Here is a 22,828-nt window from a genome sequence, read left to right as displayed (position 1 = left end):
CACATACATGTGTGCCCACCCACTCACAAACATGTAAATGCACACTCAACACACACACACACACACACACACACACACACACACACATGCTTGGAAAATGGAAATGACAAAGGATTTCTTTTTAATTTAATTTAATTTATATTTATTTATTACAATTTATTCACTTTGTTTCCCCTCTGCAGCCCCCTCCCTTGTCTCCTCCCAGTCCCACACACACTCCCTCTTCTCCTCCTATGCCCTTTTCCTAGTCTACTGATAGGTGAGGACCTCCTCCCCTTCTATCTGACCCTAGCTAGTCAGGTCTCATCAGGACTGGCTGCATCCTCCTCCTCTGTGGTCTGGTAAGGCTGCACCCCCAGGAGGAGGTAATCAAAGAGCAGGTCACTGAGTTCATGTCAGAGACCTGTACCCCTTACCAGGGAACCCACTTGGAAACTGAGCAGCCAATGGGCTTACTTTGAACAGGGAATCTAGGTCCTCTCCTTGCATGGTCCTTAGTTGGAGTATCAGTGTCTACAGGTGCCCCTGGGCCCAGGTATTTTGTCTCTGTTTTTCTCCTTGTGGAGTTCCTGTCCCTTCCAGGTCCTCCCATCTCTCTCTTCTTCCATAACGATTCTGAGACTCTCCCCAAAGCTGGCCAAAAGTCTCAGTATCTCCTTCGATACCCTGGTGGGTAGAATCTTTCAGAGGCCCTCTGTGGAAGGCTCCTGTTCTGTTCCCTGTCCTCTCCTACTTCCGATGTCTATCCTGTTTGCCCTTCTGAATGAGGGTTAAGCATCTTCCCTAGGGTCCTCCTTGAGAAGCTAAAGGTTAGCTGCTTAAGGGCTACAGGCCACTACCTATTTAAGGAAATTAAGAAACAAACTAATGGATTTATTTATTGTTTGTTTAAACCAGGAAGTGAAAGACTTCTCTCTCTCCCCCCTTCCTCCTCTTCTCTGTAGCAATGTCACACTCTTCTAACAGAGAAATAAAATCCAGGAAAGGTGCATGTGTCATCAGAGCTGTGTGAAGATTCTCTGGGGACGCACGTTCCTCCTCTGACAATGCCAGGCCTTCAGCCTTTCTCCTCCTCATGGTGGGACAGCCTCCTGGGCAAATGCTAATTCTTTGGGTTTATTGAATCAATACTCTGATAGTAAAATATAAGAGATAAATGTCTCTCTTTAAAACATCTGCTCTCCTAACACCCCTTTCCCACTGGTCTCATGCTCATGGCTCCTGGGAAAGCCTCTGTCGTGTAGGAAGCACTCAGTAACTTTCTTGTCCTGATCAGTACTGAAACCTATTGTGCGGATAGAGACATGGACAAGCATTAGTGGTTCTTTTTATTTAAAGAACCCTAGCGCACAGCCAGGGAACAACTGTTTCTACTGTAGCGTACACCAGACATTTGCTGAATTTTCACATGCTCTCACTATACTCATGTAAATGGATATGATAACTTTTCTTTTCTATTAGAACCACGACACACTGTATATTGAAGGTATATTTCTTGAAGAAGAGTTGTGTATTACTTTTACTTCTGAAGATGCACAAGAAGCTATAGATGATATACAGATCTGGATAGAAAGGCTGGGTGAGGACCAGATCCTGTAAATACAAAGTCTCTGGAGAAACAGCCCTCCTTCCTAGCCCTGCATCTACTTCTTAATACTCTGAAGGTGGTCTTTAACCTAGTTGGACCTTGTTGAAAACCTAGTTTATCTTAGCAAAGACTAGTATTTCAGAGGCCCACAGGCAGGCCTGTCTCTTACTTTGCTCTGGAGAGTTTTCACTCTTGGTTGGACCTGGGAGAGACCAGAGAAGGGGTGCAATTCTTTTCTGCCAGGTGCTTGTTGGTTACTCAGCTGCAGAGAGCTTGGCTTCACCCCACTCCCCTCAGGAGGTGTTTCTATTTCTCTTCTGGTAGGAATTGCAGTGAGTCGATGAAGAGCTGTGGTGAACTGACAGAAGCCTCCAAGCAAAGCCTGCAGCACAGGGATCCTGGAGCATATGGGGTTGGGTCCATCTCTGGACCCTCGCTGTCCTCCCTGGCCCAAGGCTATGAGTTCTCAGCACCAGCAATGTCCTTCCACTTGGCAAGGCTACAGTCCCGGGCTTCACCAAGAAGATCTCCTGTGTGCCCTCAGTACCCAGATCTCCTAGTCCAGAGCTTAGCAGCATGTGCCTGCTGAAGCATCAGGGAAGATGGAGCATGGGATTATGGGCAAAGCGACTTAGACAACACCAGATGTTCAGGGTCTGCCATTTTGAGTAAAAGGTGGAAACGACAGTGATTACAATCTGGTGTTGAGGTGTTCATACATCAATGTGTCAATGAGGCCCTCTTCTGGAGGAGGGTCTCCAGACCTGTAATGCATCATTTGAGAGAGCCTGTTTGCCAGAGCGACTCATGGTGATTATTTAAGATCTAACATGGCTAGAATTGTCCCACATTGTTGTCACTACTTTCTTAGCACTTTTGGAACCTGATAACATCAAACAATTGGCGACCACACCAGCTATGCTGTGATGACTTCACTTGTCTCACTGTCATCTTCACTCTGCTGTGCAAACACACCCCAGAAAAGGGAAATGACCTTACTTCCTATATTTTTGGTTGTGAGCCTAGCCTTTAATGGCTGAGCCATCTCTCTAGCCTTTGTCCTCACCTCCACCTTGTTCTTCTCCTCTGACTTTGACCGGAAAATTATTTCTGCCAGAAGTGTTACCTGCAGCACTTTTTCCAGTGCTAATGAGAAGCTGAAAGTCATATGATAGGGATGGTGGAATGGAAAGATGCTAAGAAGCCACTTTCCATCTTCCTAGAAACCATTATCTACCCTTAGGTGATTATGTATTGGTCTTACTTTTTAAAGTAAATCATTACAATGCTCAACTGATTTAATGCTTGGATATATTAGAACACTAGGGCAAAGTGTGATGAGATGGCTGATGCTTATAATGCCCAGGCAGGAGAGATTGCCCAGGCCAAAACCTGGACGATAAAGTGGTATCCAGGACAGCTGCTGCTACATAGCAAAGCTACACGCCCTCCATGAACCCTCCAAAATATTAAGGCAAATAAACGACAGTGTATAGCTGAGCTCATGCAGGAACGTAATCCTAGCATTTCTCAGTGAGAACTCAAGGATTTAGCAACAGGGGCATCTCTGCTCATCAAGACAAAGGGGCTGAGAACAGCATAACCAAGTACTAGACATGTTTTAATATTTAGTATAATGGAATCATGTGACACCATGGAACCTGTGTAAAACGAGAAAATGAAGTCTGTCCAATAAAAGAAGAGGAAACAGATCATGAGAACAAGGACACTCTGTGCAGCTCTGATCTCTGGACTGAAACTATTTACAAACCTGTAGCTATGAAGGTAGAAGACACGCTTGTGATGTTTATACAGGTGAAAAGAAATGTATCCACTGCTCCAGCCCATGAGACTCTGAAAGATGAGATCACGAACACTCATGAGTGAAAGGAAAAGCCACTTAACTACGTTCCTGGAAGGCAACATATAACAATGCCCAATGTACCCTGCAGTTGCAGATCTGTTCATGCCACTGCCTCCTGTTATATAGTACAACAAGTTGACACTCGTGAGAACGTTAAAGATCCAAAAGAGAAAGACATAGGTAAGAACTTGCCATGAGGTCTGTGGTTTGAGATTTCTCCAAATGGTGGTTCTGGGACTGATGGTGACAGCCTGGACCATGCTGAGGAGACAGGTGGTGCAGATGAAGAGGCCCCGTGCCATCCTTGCCAGATAAACCACAGCTTTACAGCCAATATCTCCTAGGAAGTTTCTAAAGTAAAACACTGTGGCTACATCTCTGATCACTGTGCTACAAATAATGATCATATTAGAAAATGTCAAGTGGATGAGAATAAGGTCCACAGGCTTTTTTTCAGTCCCCAAAGCATATGTGTACACATGTCTCACAAATACTAGGATGTTTCCTACAATTCCAGGTCCAGTAAGTGAAAGAAAGACTGTTGTCTGGACAATGTTATTCCAGTTCATCTTCTGACTTCATGAATAGCTCTAGGAAAAATAATTTGAGAAACAAATGTAAGATTCTCTGTTTATTCCTAAAGTGAATGGTCTCAACTATTTAAATATGGTTCCTTCCCCAATGACACCTGATTATATTCTTTGTTGATGTTTTATTGTTGCTTATTTTGGGTTCATATTTTTTTCATGATGGTAGCTACAATCAGGGCATAAATTTGATTATTCATATATCCATGGTCTTCCTGGAAAAAAAAATCTAAGTATATGGCACCACTTTGGCATCTTTCAAGCTCACAGAGTCCTGAGAATTAGCCTGACAACATCCTGCCTTTTCCCTCATGTCACCCAGTGTGACCTCAGGCTACTGAACTGTGTTGTTGCTTTAGCCTGATCCTCTTCACTGCCCCATATGCAACCATCACTTAATTGTTGATGAACTAACGAAAAGCCTGGACTTCTCTGAAAATTGTTCTTGGCTAAATGGATCAGTTTCTCAGGGAAGATTATATGATATACTCCACTTCTCATATCTTTTTGCCATTAGTGGCCCAGAGTTAGCCATTTTGTGGGAGGTAGGAAACAAAATTCTTGTCCTCTCTTGCCAAGGTGGGAGAAAATCTGATGGCTTGTGCTGTGTTCCCTGTGTTCTCTGTATGTCAACTCTTATTGAAAGTGATTTTCTTCCCTTCCAACCTACCTTGATCCCACTGTCTGTTTCTACTGAGAATTTTCCTCCAAACAAAACACCAGAAAAACATTTCCTAGCTTAGGCTCAGGCTTTATGGACTCCTAATCAAAGATGCATGTAACTGATGACATGTTTTAAGGTTTGTTGAGTCTAACACTTTCTCAGTAAGAAGTGCCCCAACATATGAGAAAATTTTCCCTAATATTCCACACTGTGTGTAAACACTTTAGAAGTTTTAACTTCTTTAAAGTTTATTCTTATATATTATAGTCAAGTCAAGATATTCCTTTTAGGACATGGGGTAAAGCCTGTAAAAGGTTTACCGTACAAGCATGAGGACCCGAGTTCGTTGCCCAGCACCCAAATAAAAGCTGTCAAAGAAGTTCAGGGTTCTAACCCCAGTGATGGTGGCAAGGGGTTTGGTGTGGAGGGAAGGTCCTTGGAGTCTACTGGCCAGCGAGCCTAGCAGAATCGAAGAATATTATGTTCAAAGAAAGACCTTGATTGCAAAAATTATGGTAGAGACCTATTAAAGCAGACAGCAATGTTGCCTCTGGCCTCTGCTTACACCCACTTGTGCAAGATTAAGTGTGGATGCCTACATGTAAACTCCCCTTAATATTTACACACTACACACATAATGCTTTTCAAGCAGAACATTATTCCATTTGCTTCATCTCTTACAAAACACTCAGAATACATACCAACCTTAACTGACTTTTTTCTTCATAATTTAGCAACCTTTTCTTATCAAAAATTATTTCCTAATTACCTCACCCTCTCAGATGTAACATTGGGGCTTACCTTGCCACAGGACTATACATTATGTAACCTGGATGATCTTTGCCAAATCACCATGCTTCAGGGCCATGTACTGCCCGTATTTCACATATCACCTCAGAGTTTCATCTCCCATGCTTGCGCTGAACTCTCTGAGCTGTGTTGCCTGTGTATCTACTTCCCTCCTGTGCTGAATAGTGACCATACCTCATGGACACTGCTTTTATTTGTAGAAACTCAGTTTTTTAGCATTACTGCTGATGCATACTTAAAAATAGTGTCTGAGTAAGTTGTAAATGAAGCTCTTCTCAAATCTTACACTAAGCACAGAGGAGAGCTGGCAGCCAACTTGGAGAAACACTTGAGTTGGTCTCTTTCTTTATATTTAAAAATTGAATGGCCTGAAAAAGTCAACTTAGTTTGAGCAACAAATTTGGTAGATTAATTTCAGCCTTCTACCAATCTAGTGAAACACATGGATTATCCTCTAAGAAAGTTACCATGATTTAATTTTATTTGCAAAATCTCTGCAATAATTAGTTTATGACCTGGTGAGGTGTTTAAGTATACTTCTGTGTTCTTGGAGCCACCAATATTAGAACTTGTAACAATGAAGCAGCGCCTGCTTTCCTTAACAGAGCTGCATCTGGACTGAAAGTACTACAAGTCTAATATCTACAAACACATGGCTAATCCAGGACTGCGCTTTACACATTTTGATACCCTTTCACCTGCTTTTCAGCATATAACAAATTTAATCTGTGTGAATCTAATGAAGTCAAGATTCTGTAGCAATGTGGGAGTGGGTTACACACAAGCCTGGATGCTTGAGAAGTACCACAAACTTTAGACATATAAAGTTCACTGTGCAGAGAAAAAGCCTCAGTTGGTAAAACGCTTCAAGTAGAAGCTTGAGGACATGAGTTCCACAAAAATGCAGGGTGTTGAATAATGTTTTTAATTCCAGTGCTAGAGAGGCAAAGGCAGGAAGATCTCTGGAAGCCTCAAACCAGCCAGCCTTGGAGAAGCAGTGAGCTTCAGACACCTGAGGTGGACCTGTGGTCTACACACACTGGCACACACATGCTCTTCCCACCCAACGCTCTCATGCGTACACATACACACATGTATAAAGTTTGGGGTGCACAAGAGCATTCTTTCTACAAACAGCCATCTCAAACCCAGCTCTCTCAATTTCTGCGTGAGCACATCGATCATGTTATTTGGCTTTCTCACATCCATCGTTTTCACATGTAATGTAGGGTCGGTGCCTTGACCCATGCAAGTATACTGTGGGGCGTCCAGTACCAGAAACTGAATTAATTTTCTAAAGAAATCATTTCTTCTTACCTGTCCTTGTGTGTACTCCCCCAGTTTTGTACAACAGCATACTGTATTATAGTTTGCAACGTTCAGAAAAAAATGAAATCAGAGTCAGAAGGAATCAGATACACAGCACAGATCAAATCTTTGATTCTTCTGAGGGGAAAACCTACAAGGCTGTGGAGAGAGTGAGTGCTTCCTCCCACCCAGACTGAAATGCCACCAGCCCATGTCCTGTCCCTCCCTGGCCTGCATAATGAGCAGCTCTGGCACAGTGCACTACAAACTGATACACATACTCCTTAAACATGGTTCTGGATGATGGCTGGAAAGTGATGAACTGTTTTCTCTTTGGATCCTTCCACTTTTTTGTTGCACAGTGACTGGTGACTGAGGCCCTTCTTTTTCCTGCCTGGAGCCCCCAGGCCTCACAGCTCCCCTTCCAAAGTCAAAGGCAGCCTCAGTCTACAGTGAAATGGCAGGACTCACCTGTGTCTGTGCAGGACTCGGAGTGAGTGTCCTCACAGCACAGGCAGGCCCTGTTTATCATCTCTAGTCCCCATGCTCACAGCTGCTCTCACTGCTGTCAGAAGTTTGGCTTCACCAGGGGAAAAGGGCTCTTTCTGTACATCTCCATCCCCAAGGCCAGCCCTTTCCATCATTCTGTGACATTTACTGATTAAAAATCATTACGATTGTAATTACAGAGCCTGTGGGTAATGAGACAGGAAGTGTGGACAAGCAATGACCTCACACTTTGTCCCAGTTCTTTTTTCCTCTCTTTTTATGCTATAGACAGAAACTGACTTAGAAGGAACACTGAAGAACCCAAGAGGGACAATTTCTAAACGTTTTCAAAGTATAATAACACTGATAATAAAAAAAAATGATCAAATGCTGGAGTCACAGCTACTCACTGATTGCTCGAGGTGACAGGGCTCTGTTATTCACGTTTGTGTTTTTGTGTGAGACACGGGCATCTGGATTCAGACCATTGGTGATGTTTCTCGGAATAGATTTCCGGCCTCGCCATTGTTGTGGATGTTTAGATCTTTGATTGTTGTTCCCTCCACTTGTCAGGTTGTGGTCCATGAAAAATACTGGTTTTCAGTCTAGGGGCAACGTGGTGTTGATGTGTGAATGAGGTGTCAGATATGCTCTCAGCTCAGCTAGGACAGAAGTCTTTCCTGACTGAGCCTAGAAGTAAACTTTCTGTGAGTGTAGAATAGTCTTCCTGCCAATGTTCAACATCGTTGGAGGGCTCACTGGATTCTATCGCTCATCCTTGTGTGGCCTACAGGAGACTGGGTCACAGTAGGTGTGGGTGGTGCTCTGAGGAACAGGGCACAGGATACTACAACATCTGCAGGTGGAGTTGGTTAGGTGTAGGCCACATGTGGTTCCTTATCCAGAGCCAGGGACATAAGAGGCCTTACATCCTAGCCCTTAACTCCTTAACTATGGGCAGACTTTCTGGTGAACAGGTAGACTGGGTCTGGGGTTCTTACCTGGAGTGGAAGCTCAGTCAGTCCTCTACCTGCGAGTTTACCTGGACTACCAAATTAGTTCCCAGTTATCCAAGAAACATGCAGTAGCTGAAGTGGCTGAAAGGTGGGCAAGTGAGTGGACTCTGTGTTTAATTATTTTAACAGAAGAAAGTGTTGTGAGAAAGTAAACAAGTTTCCGTCCCTAGGTGCCCTCACACCTGCTCTTTGTGGCAATTGACACACTTGCAGCCATTTTTTTTTTTTTTTTTGCATTCGGCTTCCATTTTGTCTATAAGGTGAAATTAAATTCAATTTTTTAAACTTACTTCCTAAAAGCAGTTATTCATAGCTAATAGTAGACTCGGCCAGAGTGTCAAGTTAACCTTGTATTGTACTATGACTCAATGGTGTCATAATTCATGTTCTGTTATCTCCACACTTGGCTACACCTTGGCTTTACTCTATGTTATCTCTGCACTTGGCTGTACTCTGGAAGACCCACCACCTCATGTACCTCCCTTGGGACCAATCAGCTTAAAGATTAGCTGATAATACTTTGTCTAGTTGGCAAAGATGTATTACAATGCATTACTGTCCTGCCACACTGTCTTCTGCACTTCATTTTCCTATAAAGTGACTGCCATAAGAACAGGTCAATTTCACAGTTCGGCTCCCAATTCCCCTGTGTCCCTGACTGTAAGCAGCCTCGTCTTGAGGTGTGAGTTCACGCAATAAACCATCCATCTCTGACTGAGATGGTAGCTTGAGTGGTTTGTGCAGCTATTCTTAGACTACAACAATAATGTCTCTGGCTATTTGTTAACCTTTCTAAAATTTCAAAGCAGCAAATCAGAAACACAGTTCTACCACACAATAAGCATCACTTGTCAGTGCTGGAGATATGACTCAGAGGTTAAGAACACCGGTTGTTTCACCAGAGGTCCTGAGTTCAATTCCTAGCAACCACATAGTGGCTAAGAACCACCTATAGTGCTATCTGGTGCCATCTTCTGGTACACAGGCATATGTGCAAGCAGAGTGCTGTATAAATAATAAATAGGTAAATCTTTTTTTAAAGGTACAATTAAAACACACACACACACACACACAATGCTTGTCTCTCTCAAGCCCTTCCTTTCATGTGGGGACATAACAACTCTAGACATTCTGCTTCTGAGCATATCTCAACCAAACACCCAAGCAGGACAAGATATTGCTGCACCTCAGCATATTCCACTCTGTCCAGGGTCTGCCTTACCTCTCCTTAACAAGCTACTGGGATCCGAGACCAGATGGCTTCCCCCTTTAAAAGATGCTCCTGTCCTAGAACCAAGGCATCTTTGTTTCATAGAAAGTCTCCTGATATCCACTGTGTATAAAACGTCCTTGTGTAGCGCTATGTTCATACCAAACTGTGAAAATGAAAATCCATGCACAGTTAGGTTAAGTTGTCCAGTGACATTTTCCAGGAAAAATACAGATAAATATAGGCCTTTCTTTATGTTGTAGAAAGGATGTTCAATGAAGCCAGTTCTTTGAACCACTTTCCATATTCCCCGATTGCCTTAAAACAAAGGTTACTTTCGTTGAAAAGAAATTTGCCAATATCTATTTCTGAAAATTGAAATAATTATGAAGTTTATGTTAAAATAATGAATTCATAAGATATTTCAATTTCGATGGCAGCATTTCTATAAGTATTCCTGATTTCTTTTGATGGTTGGCCATTAACAACATGGATTTTTAAAACTAAATCTTAATTACTAATATTAACTCTCATATTAAATAATATTAAATCTGATATCACACATTACACATTGCAGTTACATGTCTCATATAATTACATATGCATACATGTGTGCTTCAGAATGGCTACAAAAGAGTAAAAATATTGTTAAGAGTTCAAGAGACATTAATGAAGGCAGAGAGAGCTGATGCAGATAAAGTCCCTTCAGTGTTTCAGTAAGATAGTAAAGAGTTTGAGGACTGGGGATTGCGATGGGTTTTCTTCATTGCCAATTTTACTACATCTTAAACTAACTAAACCCCCAAATGGAGGGCACATAGGTGAGGGATATTTGCTTAATTTGAAGTAGGAATATCTACTTCCAATCCAGATCTTTGAGGTAAGAAGACTTGCATTTAATTCAGATCTTTTGAGCTGGGAAAACACATACCTTTAATATAGATTTAAAGTGGGAAGATACACCTTTAAAACCAGATAATTTGAGCTGGGAAAATCCACATCTAATCTGGTCCACACTTTCTCCTGGAAGCTTAGAATGAGACAGAAGAAAGCATTTGCTCCTTGCTTTCTTGCTCTAACCTTGCTAACAAGCCCACTTCTTGGCATTAGAGCCTACTTCTTTGGTATTCCAGTGTATATTGAAGACAAGCTGAGAAATCCAGCCTCATAGACTGAGCATCTACTGGAGTCTTGGAATTTGCATTCCCAGCTCAAAGCTGTTGGAATAGGTGGGCTGCAGCCTGTAAATCATTCTTAAAAATCCACTTTCTATATGTCTAGAGAGAGATTCATTCATTTTATGAGTATTGTTACTCTAGAGAATCCTGACCAATATAGAGCTTAGATGCCAGGCTACAGGAGCTTCATTGACTGCCTTTAGGGTTAGTCCTCTACCTTACAGGTGAGGTATAGGAGCAGAAAGGCTGCAGAGGCAAGGTACAAGACAAGGGGTCCAAATATGATGGTTGGGAAGGCTGTGCTAGCAGCAGTGACCAAGCTGAACTGAGGTTCAGTGTTAGCGAGGAGTTCCCAACCTGTTGGTCTCTAAGCACACACACACCAGTTGGTCAGATGGCAGCTCCATGGGGACCATTGCTGCCACAGAGCATCTCTGTCTTCCTCTTCATAGAGTCCTGGTGAGAGCTTGCACTCTTCTCTGGCTTGGTCTATTCGATGAGTTCTCAGGCTATTTTTCTGAATGTTTTAATGTTCATGTGGTCATGTGGTTCTAATCCCTTTTAAATATATAGGTAGGACCTTTTTTGGCTTTAAGCCTATAGGGTGATTCTAGACAGGCAGTGTGGTGTCCATACATACAAAGAGGTGCAGAGACATCGTTCCTCTGCATTTATTCTTATGCTTGTTGAGACAGAGTCTTTCAAGGCAATGTACAGTCTATCTGAAACTATTTAAAACAATGAGAGGAAACTGAGAATTGGATGCAGCCAAATCTCACCAAGCCTCTGCTTTTTATTTGCCACATTAAGAGCTGCCAACAACATGATCACCAGCCTGAGGCAGAGGAGAAAGTTTGAACTCTGGTGCCCACCCTCCTGCTGGGCTCCCACTCAAGCTACTATTTGAGCTGCTAGTGTGTGTGGTTTCTCAGTCATTTTAGAGCCAGAGACTCACAGTGACCCACATCTAATGACACACCTGAGCTAAACCTTCTGCCGACTGAGACTTAGTATTTGTCATGTGATACGCGATTTGAGTACCCTTGGAGTCCTGAAGGAGGCTTTGATACTCTACAAAATGACCTTTGTTTGCTGTATTTTTAGCTGGTGTTATAAAGCTCTTCCTGTGTAGGCGGCATTGCTGAGGCCTGCTTTTTAACCTAGCTGCAGCCATCCTGGTAATCAACTTCCATTGTGTTAATAAGGTGAAATTAAACATTTCAACTATGCTTCCTAGAAGCACTTCTTCATGGTGGACACTAACAGACCCTCCAGAGGGTCATGCTGATGTTCTATTTTACAATGACTCAATAGTGTTACAATTCATGCTTTGTTATCTATCCATTTGGCTACACCCTGGTTGTACCCTTCTTATCTACACACCTGGCTACACTTTGGATGTACTCTAGAAAACACTAAGCTCTGCCTCACTAACTCACTTAGGAGCAATCAGAATAAAGGTTAGCTGAAAATACTTTATCTAGTTAGCAAAAAACATAATATTGCTTTGTCTGGTTAGCCAAAATGTGTTACTGCCCACCCCATGTCTTTTGCTGAAAGAACAAGTCAATATCATACTTAGGCTCTTGAATTTCTTTCTGTGTCCCTGGTCATGATCAATTTGGGGCTGTTGCATTCAATAAACCATCCATATCTGATTGATATTGGTGTCTGAGTAGTTTATGTGGCTATTCTTGGACTATAACAGACATGACCATGATCTTTTTTTGAAAAGATCAATTTATTTCTCTCTCTCCTTCTCACTCTGTGTGTGTGTGTGTGTGTGTGTGTGCGCGCGCGCGCGCCCAAGGAAATATAAATGTATGACATGCATACAGTACCTGAAGAGGCCAGAAGAGAGCATAAGATCCCCTGGAACCAAATTTACAGATCTTTGTTAATCACCATGTGGTCGCAGAGAACCAAGCTCAGGTCCTCTGCAAGAGCTGCCAATACACTAAACCACTTACCTGTCTTCTTGAAGCAGAATTACTGTGATGGCCTAGAGACTAGCCTGGCCTGAAGGTATGAAACAAGTGGGACACTCCTGTAATAGTCAGGTCTAGATGATGGAGTTGATGATATTCCACAGCAAAAAGTTAACCTGCTGAAAACATTCTTTGTTTTCATTCCATCTTTAGTCAGATTCTCTCAGATGTGTTCTAGCATGTCAGTAAAGGATCCCCAAATGCTGATTTTCAATGCCAGGAAAGAATCCATAGAAAAGTAACTATTACATTTTCAAGAAAACACTACCTCTGTTTCCATTTCTTTTCAGGGTGTAGAATGGAATGAGGTCTGCATGTGATGCTATGACAGTAAAGGCTTTGCTGATTATGATCACAGCTGTGATGCAGGGCAAGAAGACAGCTTACCAACACCAAGTCCTTGCTGGCATCTCCACAAGTCTGAAATAAAACATCAGATGCTCTTCCTGAAAGGAGAGATGTATGGTAGGGAAATGCACTGGAGTGTTACTGTAATGAGTAAGTGATTCAGCCGGCCGAACTCAGAAATTGTCAACTTTAGATTTCAAAAAAGACAACATGGACTTTAGCATCAGCTGGAGGCAAAATGGTATATAAAGTGAGAATTAATTATCTTATTAATAATCAGTGCCTAGTAAGGGGAGCAGGGACTTTCTCTGGAAAGAACTAACTGGCAGGCTCTCTGATTATCTCCCCCAGGGCGGGGTGCACCCTTGCCAGGCCGCAGAGGAAGACAATGCAACCAGTCCTGATGAGCCCTATAGGCTAGGGTCAAATAGAAAAGGAGGAGGACCACCTGTATATGTGGACTAGGGGAGGGGCATAGGAGGAGAAGAGGGAAGGAGGGTATGATTGGGAGGAGATGAGGGAGGAGGCCATAACCTCCTCCAAAGTGAATAAATTGTAATAAATGATAATAATAAAGAAAGGGAAAAAATAGAAAATCTGTGTCTCTCCCTGCAGTCACTCTCTGCATGATAAAAATACTTCAGAATGGCAAGTGGCAGAAAATAAAGTCTGTGTTTTGTCTCAGCACTGTGACAATGTGTATACATGTTGTATAAACACAAGCGTTTTCCCTAGAGTTGATTCTAGGTTCAGTAAGAGAACAGAGTGTTACTGTTACGATAAAACAGAAACTTGCACATATCCCAAAGGAATAAGAAAAAAAAATTATGCACAATATATGAAAAACTGTTTTAAAAGAAATGGAGATTAATCCTGCCCTTTTGCTTCAGGTAAAATTAGAGTTTTTACTTTTATATTTGTATCTGCCCTCGAAAATATGATGGGCCAACACAATCAACCAATGACTCAATTTCCCATTCAAAATCAAGGATGAAAGCAGTCAAGGCTTTCCTTCATTTACAGCCCAGGCATGTATCATGTATTGGGTATCAGGAGCACTTTTGGTTTCCAAGAATACAGTGGCTTAGGACAGACTTAAAGTAGGAAAAGGGAAGTCCATGTGGTTCGAGGATACCGTTTATTTAACGAAGAAGGAAGAAAAGAATTATTTATGGTGGACTGTGATCTAGATCCTTTCCAGATATAGCAAATACATCTTGTTTGTGTGGGGGGGGAGGGGATACGCTGAGAGTATAGAGCGTTGACTGTGATTTACCATGTGCTCCTTAGAAAGAAGGACTTGAGACAGGGCACCGACTTCCTTCTGCATCAGAAGCAGGTCTCTATTCTGATTCATACATTTAGTTTAGAAAGGTGAAGAGGGGACCGGGAACACCGGGATCTCTAGACACAGAAGCCTGGTTGTTGTTCACTTTGTCACTTCATATGTTTCTATAACGTAATGGAAACATAATTAATACAGAGGTAACTTCTGAGGCAAACAAATGTAGTAATTGAGGAGGGAGAGGAAAATCATCCTTTAGGGAGTGAGGTTCCGCAGAGGACCCCCTTCTCCTTGATGCAATGATGTCAAAGCCTTGAGGATATTCATGGTGACAAGCGCTCTGCAAACACTGAGGGTACAAATATGACCTGGGAAGACTCACTTGCCAGAAGGACCCAGGACTTGTCTGCCCCTCGTCACTGTGGTGAGTAAACATCACAACTTCTTTTACTCACATGTGCATGCAACGTTTCACTTAAAGACACTTGTCTTACTGATCATCTTTATTATCATTCTGATGCTTAAAGCTCAGAAAAACTGGAGTCAGTTCCAGGAGACCTGATCCCATGATGCACAGATGCTTTGTTCCCTCTGTTTAGAGTCTGCTGTCAGGAGAGAGTTTTGGGTGAATCTTTGCCTAACATACCCTCCCCTTTCTTCCAATAACTAGAATTAAATAGAAGCTTTTCAAAATTCAATAGAAAACATCTATTTTCTCTAACCTGAAAGATCACTTGCCTTATAAGGATGTCAATATTTTAACTTCATCTTTAGTGAATTCCTACATTTTGAGTGTTAACTTAGGCTTTATCATTTTTATTTTGCCTGATAACTTCCCAGGAATGGTGATGTTTAATTTTCAATAGTTTTTTTAATCCATCCATAGAGTCTCCATCTTGACTTGTTAAATTGTACTAAACTTATCATCTTATTCTTAAGAGGTTTTAAGGATTGCTAGGAACTAAAAGATAATAATAATAATCCTGGCACGGTGGCACATGCCTTTAATCCCAGTTCTGGGCAGACAGAGACAGGTGGACCTCTGTGAGGTCAAGATTGCTCTAGGAGGGACATAGGTGTCTTGTAACAACAACAAAAGATTAAAAAATGTAGTCATGAACTTGCATTTTTTGAGTTTCTAAAACTGAAGATGATCTCTTATTAGTATAATGAATCAAGGAACAATAATCTCATGTTTAATGAGAAAGCTGAACCAGATAGCGTCACTTACCTGCCTCAGCTGATCTGGAAGCCAGTCTTGGTGGGACATTATCCAGCTATCAGAATTCAAAGCTCCTCCTCTTGCTGTTGTTGCTGCTGCTGCTCTTTTTCTTTTGTTACTGTGTGAAAGACTGGGTACCATTATGACATTTTCATGCATATGTTGTTGTATTTTCCTATATTTGTCCCTCTCTTCTCCTACTTTGCCCTCCCACTGCTCCTCACTAAAAAGTCTATTTTTAAAACTGTTTTTCTAAATGAATTTCCAAGAGCTTGTTACCCTATGGTGCCTTCATCCTCTGACATTCTTCATTTCAGTCAGAAAAAAAGAAACATCACTTATTAAATGTCCCAAATATGATTATTAAAGTTTGTAGAAAAGAATGGTGGGCTAGAAAGAAATACTCAGTCACAGATAGACAGACCGTCAGCCAGAAAAACAGACAGAGAAGCTTTGAATAAAATTGACAAGCCCATCAGGACATTGAGTAGTATTCGGTGTCAAAACTTTTATTATATTCTAATACTTAATACTGACGCAATAGTTTTTGTTACAGGCTTTTTTGTTTACACTACTATGATTGCCTTTAAAACTGCAGCATGTTTTATCATGTGCTAGGAATTTACAAAAGTGTTCTGTTCTCTATAATTCTATGGCCCAGGTACAAATACACCCATTTGTTCAGGGGAATGAAAAATCAATAAAAGGTACCTAGGTTGCCTGCGAACTACCTGGTACAAGCCTAGGCTGCACAGTTCATGTTGTCAGAGAGCTTCAGGGGAGATCTACAGCAATGTTTTTCTGTGTTTGTTTATTTTCATTTTTGGAGACAGGGCCTCTTTTTGTAGCAAAAACTCACTCTGTAGACCAAACTGGCCTTGAATTCACAGATATCTGCCTGCTTCTACCTACTGAGTGCTGGGATTAACAGTGTGCACTATCACCACTGAGTTTGCAATCTTTAACATTTAGTATGAATGAAGGGCAGAAGGCTTGTGGAATTACATTTCAACAATATAAAATATGCCCAAGTCCCTAAGTTGAAATCAAGCATCCTGGTCTCTTTTACTCTGTAGAAAGTACCCATAGTTTTACATGAATTCCTAGTTAAGGAGACTAAATGAAGCTTGTAAAGTTAGAGCATGGAGAGTGACTATTGCAGTGACACTGATCCTGCTGCACCATGAACTTTGGGAGGACTTCCTGTCTTCTGGGGTTTCATCAGGGAGGTCTTCCAGCTCTGTGATTAGGTTGACTTAGGTTGGCTATCTGGATCTAAGGGTCACACAGCTTGCTGCTCTCTCTGAAACCAGGAGAAACGATTTGTTGAAGGAAATGCATTTGTTCAATACTGACCCTGTAGGAAATAGAGGACCACTTTCTGTCTCACATTTCCATTTCTTTGTTTGCAAAGGTTGAGAAGGACTTTTATAAGACACAAAATTATTACAGGGAGACACTGAACTGGAAATCCTCGTGTGTGTGTGTGTGTGTGTGTGTGTGTGTGTGTGTGTGTTTCTACAGTTCAGTTTTCTCCTCTTCAAAAATAGATCAAGGTGGTTCACACCTGTAAGTCCTCCACTCTGAGATAGAGGGAGTACTGATGTGAGTTCAAATCGAGTACGGGTAACTATTATCCTGTTCTCAGTATACAAGTGAGTTTCCTAGTAAGGGGAACAGGGACTGTCTCTGACATGAACTCAGTGGCTGGCTCTTTGACCACCTCCCCCTGATGGGGGAGCATCCTTGCAAGGCCACAGAGGAGGACAATACAACCAGTCCTGAAGATACCTGATAAGCTAGGGTCAGGTGTAAGGGGAGGAGGACCTCCCTATCAGTGGACTGGGAGAGGGCCCAGGAGGAGATAAAGGAGGGAAGGTGGGCTTGGGAGGGGACAAGGGAGGGAGCCACAGCTGGGATAAAAAGTGAATAAACTGTAATTAGTAGAAAAAAATAAAAATTTAATTAAAAAAAGAAATGAAACAAAACAAAACAAATCAAAAAGATCAAGACATTAGATTCAGACTTCCTGGGGTGGGACCTGCATTTTCTTTTATACAAAGAGTAATCTTCTGCATCTTCGTTCACTAGCACTGAATAAAGGAAGATGTTGTATCAACCACACTTTGGTATTTAGAATAACTAGTGGGGGAAAAGGATGGATCAAAAAATCAAGGGAGAGGATTGGGAGCAAGAGTCAGAGGAAAAGCAATGATAACAACTTCCCATGTTCTGTTATACATTTGTTTCGTTGTCTGTCTAGTTTTATTTGTGTGTTGTAGTTTAATGTAAATATTGTGAATGATATTAGCTTCTTACTCAGCTGGTCCTAGAAAATACATGTTGATGTCGGTATACTGATTATATACATTCCTTGGCATTCAGAAGTCATTTATCACAACTGTAAGAGTATTCTGGTTTAGGTTTACAGTCTTATAAATATAGGTTGTCATGTGCAAATAAAAACATATATATTTCTTCACTTCTTTTTTTTTTTTCTCTATCTTTCTCTCACTGATTGCCTGGCTAAGAGGCCAAGCACTAGAAAGGAGAAGGACAAGGTAGGGCACCAATGGTGGCTATGAAGAGAATACAAGGCATATGTGTGTGTGTGTGTGTGTGTGTGTGTGTGTGTGTGTGTGTGTATGCCGCAATAGAACCTATTTCGTAGAGTTTGTTTGCGTTGATAATAAAGTAAATTCCTTCCTGGGTGAAGGATAAAATGCTTGGAGAAATGCTCTTTGGAGCCATTGCTGTTAATGCAGCCATGCAGAGACAGAACACAGGTGAGATATGTCAATGTCTGGACAAGTAGATTAGATTTTATAGTATAAACTAAGTATTTAGCTTGGAAATATACATTCTTTTAAAAGCAAGTCTTAGTGATAGCATTTGAGTGTATACAGCATAACTCACAGAAGGAAGCTTTGTGTCAATAAATCTGAATAATAATATACATCATTACCTTACCCTCCAGACAAGTGAGAAGATTTGAAAGAATTTTTGCTGATACCTTTCATCAAAAAGGTGTTCACAAAAGAAAAAAAAAAAAAAAAAAGCTGTTTGCTGGATCAAGTGTTCCTGCCTCAGATGTAAGGATGATTTTGGACCCTGTCAAGGGCACAGTCTTCCTCTGTCTCACTGGTCTTGGCGCTGCTGGAAACATCTTAGTTTTGGTGAGTTACATGCACATGTTCCAAAGCACCGAGAAGAAACCTATCCACCTGATTCTTGCTCACTTGGCACTGACAAATATCATCATGCTTCTGTCAAAAGGGATGCCAAGGACCATAGAAGCCTTTAATTTTGGAAACTTCTTAGATGACACTACTTGTAAAGTTGTTGTTTACCTGACAAGAGTGTCCCGGGGCCTTTCACTCTGCACCAGCAGTCTCCTCACGGTGGTCCAGGCCATCACCATCAGTCCCAAACAGTCCATGTGGCAGAGGCTCAAACTAAGGACTCCACATCACATTCTCTCCTCGCTGCTGTTCCTGTGGATACTCAATTCCTTGATCAGCATGAACTTACCATATTACGTTAAAAACATCAACAGTGTGAACTTAACACAGGTTAGAAAAAGTGGCAACTATTGCTACTTTCTGCCAGAAAGCTGGATAACAAGATGGGTTTTTCTCACCCTCATGGTCCTGAGAGATGCAGTGTTCCAGGGTGCCATGGGAGGGGCCAGTGGCTACATGGTATTTCTTCTCCACAAGCACCACCAGCATGTCCTCTACCTTCTCAACTCCAAGGTTCTCTACAGAACTCCCCCTGAGCTGAGAGCTGCCCAAAGTGTCCTCCTTCTGATGGTGTGTTTTCTTTTCTTTTATTGGGCAGATTGTTTTATTTGTTTATACATTACTTTGACGATAGAGAATTATTCCACAGAACTTTATATTCCAGAGTTCCTAACCATTGGTTATGCAGTTCTCAGCCCCTTCATGCTGATTCACAGAGATGGACACCTGACTAAATGCTGTTATAGTCAGTAAGAGAGATCAGGCATAGATAAATGTCCATTGATACTTTCAGCATGAAAATTAGAAAACAGGATAGTTTTATTTTAGTGCACAAAGACAAATACTCAGTATTTCAAGCACATAATAGTGGTTCTTATTCAACAAATGGTGACAGTGCTTAGCTAATAATGAGGCCGAGGAATGCTTAAAGCCTCAAATGTCTTTTTTCTCCATCTTTTCATCATTCATGAAATAGCTGATATTCTCTTGTCTCTATAAAGGGTCATTAAAGATCATCATTTCTGGAAGCAGAAACAATCATGGAAGCAGACCATCAACATGTGATAGCAGCACTGCGAAATTATCACAATGAATCCATTTGAGTTATACCATTAACATGCTAACAATTACAATGAAAATAAATGCATTATGTTTAGTTTTGAGAAACAGACATCTTAGAAATACTGCAGCATTACTTTCAGAGTCAGATTTTGACCTAGCAATTTCTGTTCTAGATTCCATCTTGCAGATATAATTTTTTTATGTTGTTTATGTTATTTCACTCTCACTTTGAGTGTTCGATATAGAGTCTTTGTAGTTCTGGTTGGACTGAGATTTATATATGAACAGGTTTGTCTTAGCTACAGAGTTCTTCTTGCCTTTACCTTTCAAACTGTGTATATCTGACATAGAACAAAAACCTTCACATGTTGCAACATTATTTTCAAAACCAGACATCTAGAAATAGTTCTTTTTACCTGGGATTTAAAGACAGCTCTACAGATCCAGCTCAGATTCTTCTCATTGAACATATGAAAGAATGGGCAAGTTTAATCTGTTATGTTATGATAAGAAAAGTGAGCTTATAACTCATTTTAAAATCTATGCTGACTAATTCTGTTTAAAGTACAATAGGACAATATTTAATTGCATATCACCCACAATGTGATCCATGGAAAGCATGGAAAGAGTACTTGGCATCATTTGATAGAACCTAAGTTAATGGAAGCATATGAAGATGAATTTCATATTTTGCTCCCCAGTACTCACTACATTATTAATCCAATAATATGAATTTTGTGAATAAATAAATAAAATGCTGACTTTGAAAACAACTTGTGTCTCTTTTTGAGAGATTGCTTTTGCCTAGAACTTCCTGTTGTTGCCAGTCTCTGTCTCAGAGATGTAGTAAAGATCCTGCTTCCCAATTAAATGATGATTTGCTTTTAATTTTGATTATATCAAAAATATGTTTTGGTAGAATGCATTATTTTGAGAATAGAATGCATTGTTGAGGATAAATCATTTGATCAAACCCTCTTGAAAGATTTATGATGCTTTTACTGATTTCACATATGTAAGAAGACATTGGGATTGATGCAGAGGGACTTACACTCCTCTTGTTTCTCTCTTCCCTAACTGTGTATACTTGGGTCTTTCACTTCTCTATTAAACAATGATGAGTGCTTCTTTTTAATTTTGTTATGCAATATCAAGATAATTTTTAATCATTTATTAGTGCCATAAAGCATAGTAAACATAGTTTAGGTGTATGTTTTCTTCATAAAATTGCATCTTGATTAAAAACTGTTTATTTTTGTTTTGATATCCATGGAAGATCTCCCCTTCTCTGAGGAGAAGGGGGGGCATAGGTAGAGGTGAGGTCAGAGGGAAGGGTTGGGAGGAGAGGAGGGGCAGGAAGCTCCAATCAAGATGTGAAGCAAATAAATAAATTTATTTAAAAAAAAAAGTATCCTTCCTCATGTGGCACATGAAGACCTTCCCATTTCTATTAGGAATTCCAATTCAACAGAAGTAGTGCCTAAACTGGTTACATTCCAGTAAAACTATAAAAAGCCTCAGATATGCTGAACTCTCATCATGAATTTCTACAATAAATGGTACAGGCAAAACTAGATTTTCTGATGTAACAGAACACTATTGTACTCTTCCCTTAGACCACACTCAAAACTCACTGTAAACATGGTTTATAATTTAATGGTAGAATTGGGGATAACACTCTTGGATACTGTTTTTTTGTCAACAGCATTTATATTAGACAACAAAAGTAAGAGAGTGGTATGAAATTGCTACATGGGACTTAATCAAGCTAAAAAACTATGTTAGTAAAGAAAATAATCAGCACAATGACAAATCAGCTGTGGAATACACTCAATATTTGCAACCTCAGGCAGGCCTAGTAAGTATTTAATATCAAAGTATATGAGACACATGTATGATTCTATTACCTAAAAACCAAATAACCTGTTCAAGAAATAAAGAAGGAGACTGAAAGATATGTTTACTAAAGAAGACATGCAGACGGCCAAAAGACATATGAACAGCATTCAACCCTGATAATGTTATGCCCAGTTCGTGAGACACCCCCCCAAAAGACCACCAGGAATTGACTCCTCTGCAAACACATGAGGGTTTACTTGATATAAGCTCAAGCTCAGGCCAAAAGTTCCTTGTGAAAAAAGAGAGATATGTGGCCCCAAGTATTGGAGGAACAGGGGTTTTTAAAGGGCAAAACCACAAGAGGGGAATTTTCAATCATTTTCCAAGCCTTTGTCTTTTTAGGCACCAAGGGCACAATGGTCCTGGCCTGTCCATCTGGAGGGTATCTGCTTTGTTTGGGAGGGGGAACAATTAGCACATCTTGTGTGTTTGTTTGTTTGTTTGTTTGTTTGTTTGTTTTCTTAGTAGCAGGGCTATGTGACCTTGGTCAGCAGCTAGGGTCTATCTGGGTTGGTTGCCAAGCAATAGAATCTCTTAAACACAAGTCTGGCTACTTTTCTGTACCAGGGTAGGTCTGTCTCAACTGGCCTGCTTCTTTGTCTACTTTGTCCAAAGTTGTACCCAGTATCACAGTCATGCTGCCCCAGAAATTAAATTTCAAATTTTGGACCTCTCAATAATACTCTGGGAAAATCAAGTATAAACTACAAGGACAATATGGGGAGTTGACCTGACTGATAAAGAGTTTTCTTAGCAAGCATGGGGACATGAGTTTGAATCCAGCACCCATACCAAAAAAAAAATATATATATATAATACATATATACATATATATGTACATATATATGTATGTATATATGTATATATATGTATGTATATATGTATATATACATATATATATGGTGTTTCCTCAGTTTCCACTCTCAAAACATAAAGTATAGAGTGATTAAGATACACACTATCTTCACCCACTGGTGTACACAAATACAGACACTCAAATAGATCCATTTTATAAACATATTTTTACAGCAACGAGACTGAAACTTTTGTTGGGTCTCTCAGGCCAGT

The 22,828-nt window shown here is 40.7% G+C and overlaps 2 protein-coding genes across 2 annotated transcripts; one reads left to right on the top strand and one right to left on the bottom strand.

Annotated features, from left to right (window-relative positions):
- Positions 1 to 3,118: 3,118 nt before the first annotated feature.
- Positions 3,119 to 4,021, bottom strand: LOC110560228 (putative vomeronasal receptor-like protein 4). Its single transcript, XM_021656080.1, has one exon. The coding sequence runs from the start codon at positions 4,019 to 4,021 to the stop codon at positions 3,119 to 3,121; it is 903 nt and encodes a 300-aa protein (XP_021511755.1).
- A 14,634-nt stretch (positions 4,022 to 18,655) lies between these two features.
- On the top strand, positions 18,656 to 19,552 carry LOC110560247 (putative vomeronasal receptor-like protein 4). Its single transcript, XM_060372638.1, has one exon. The coding sequence runs from the start codon at positions 18,656 to 18,658 to the stop codon at positions 19,550 to 19,552; it is 897 nt and encodes a 298-aa protein (XP_060228621.1).
- The last annotated feature ends 3,276 nt before the right edge of the window (positions 19,553 to 22,828 follow it).

This window comes from Meriones unguiculatus, chromosome 19, assembly GCF_030254825.1.
Source record: "Meriones unguiculatus strain TT.TT164.6M chromosome 19, Bangor_MerUng_6.1, whole genome shotgun sequence".
In the NCBI taxonomy this organism is placed as follows: domain Eukaryota; kingdom Metazoa; phylum Chordata; class Mammalia; order Rodentia; family Muridae; genus Meriones; species Meriones unguiculatus.
Note: the sequence above shows the minus strand (reverse complement) of the source record. Positions and strands in the feature narration are given on the sequence as shown.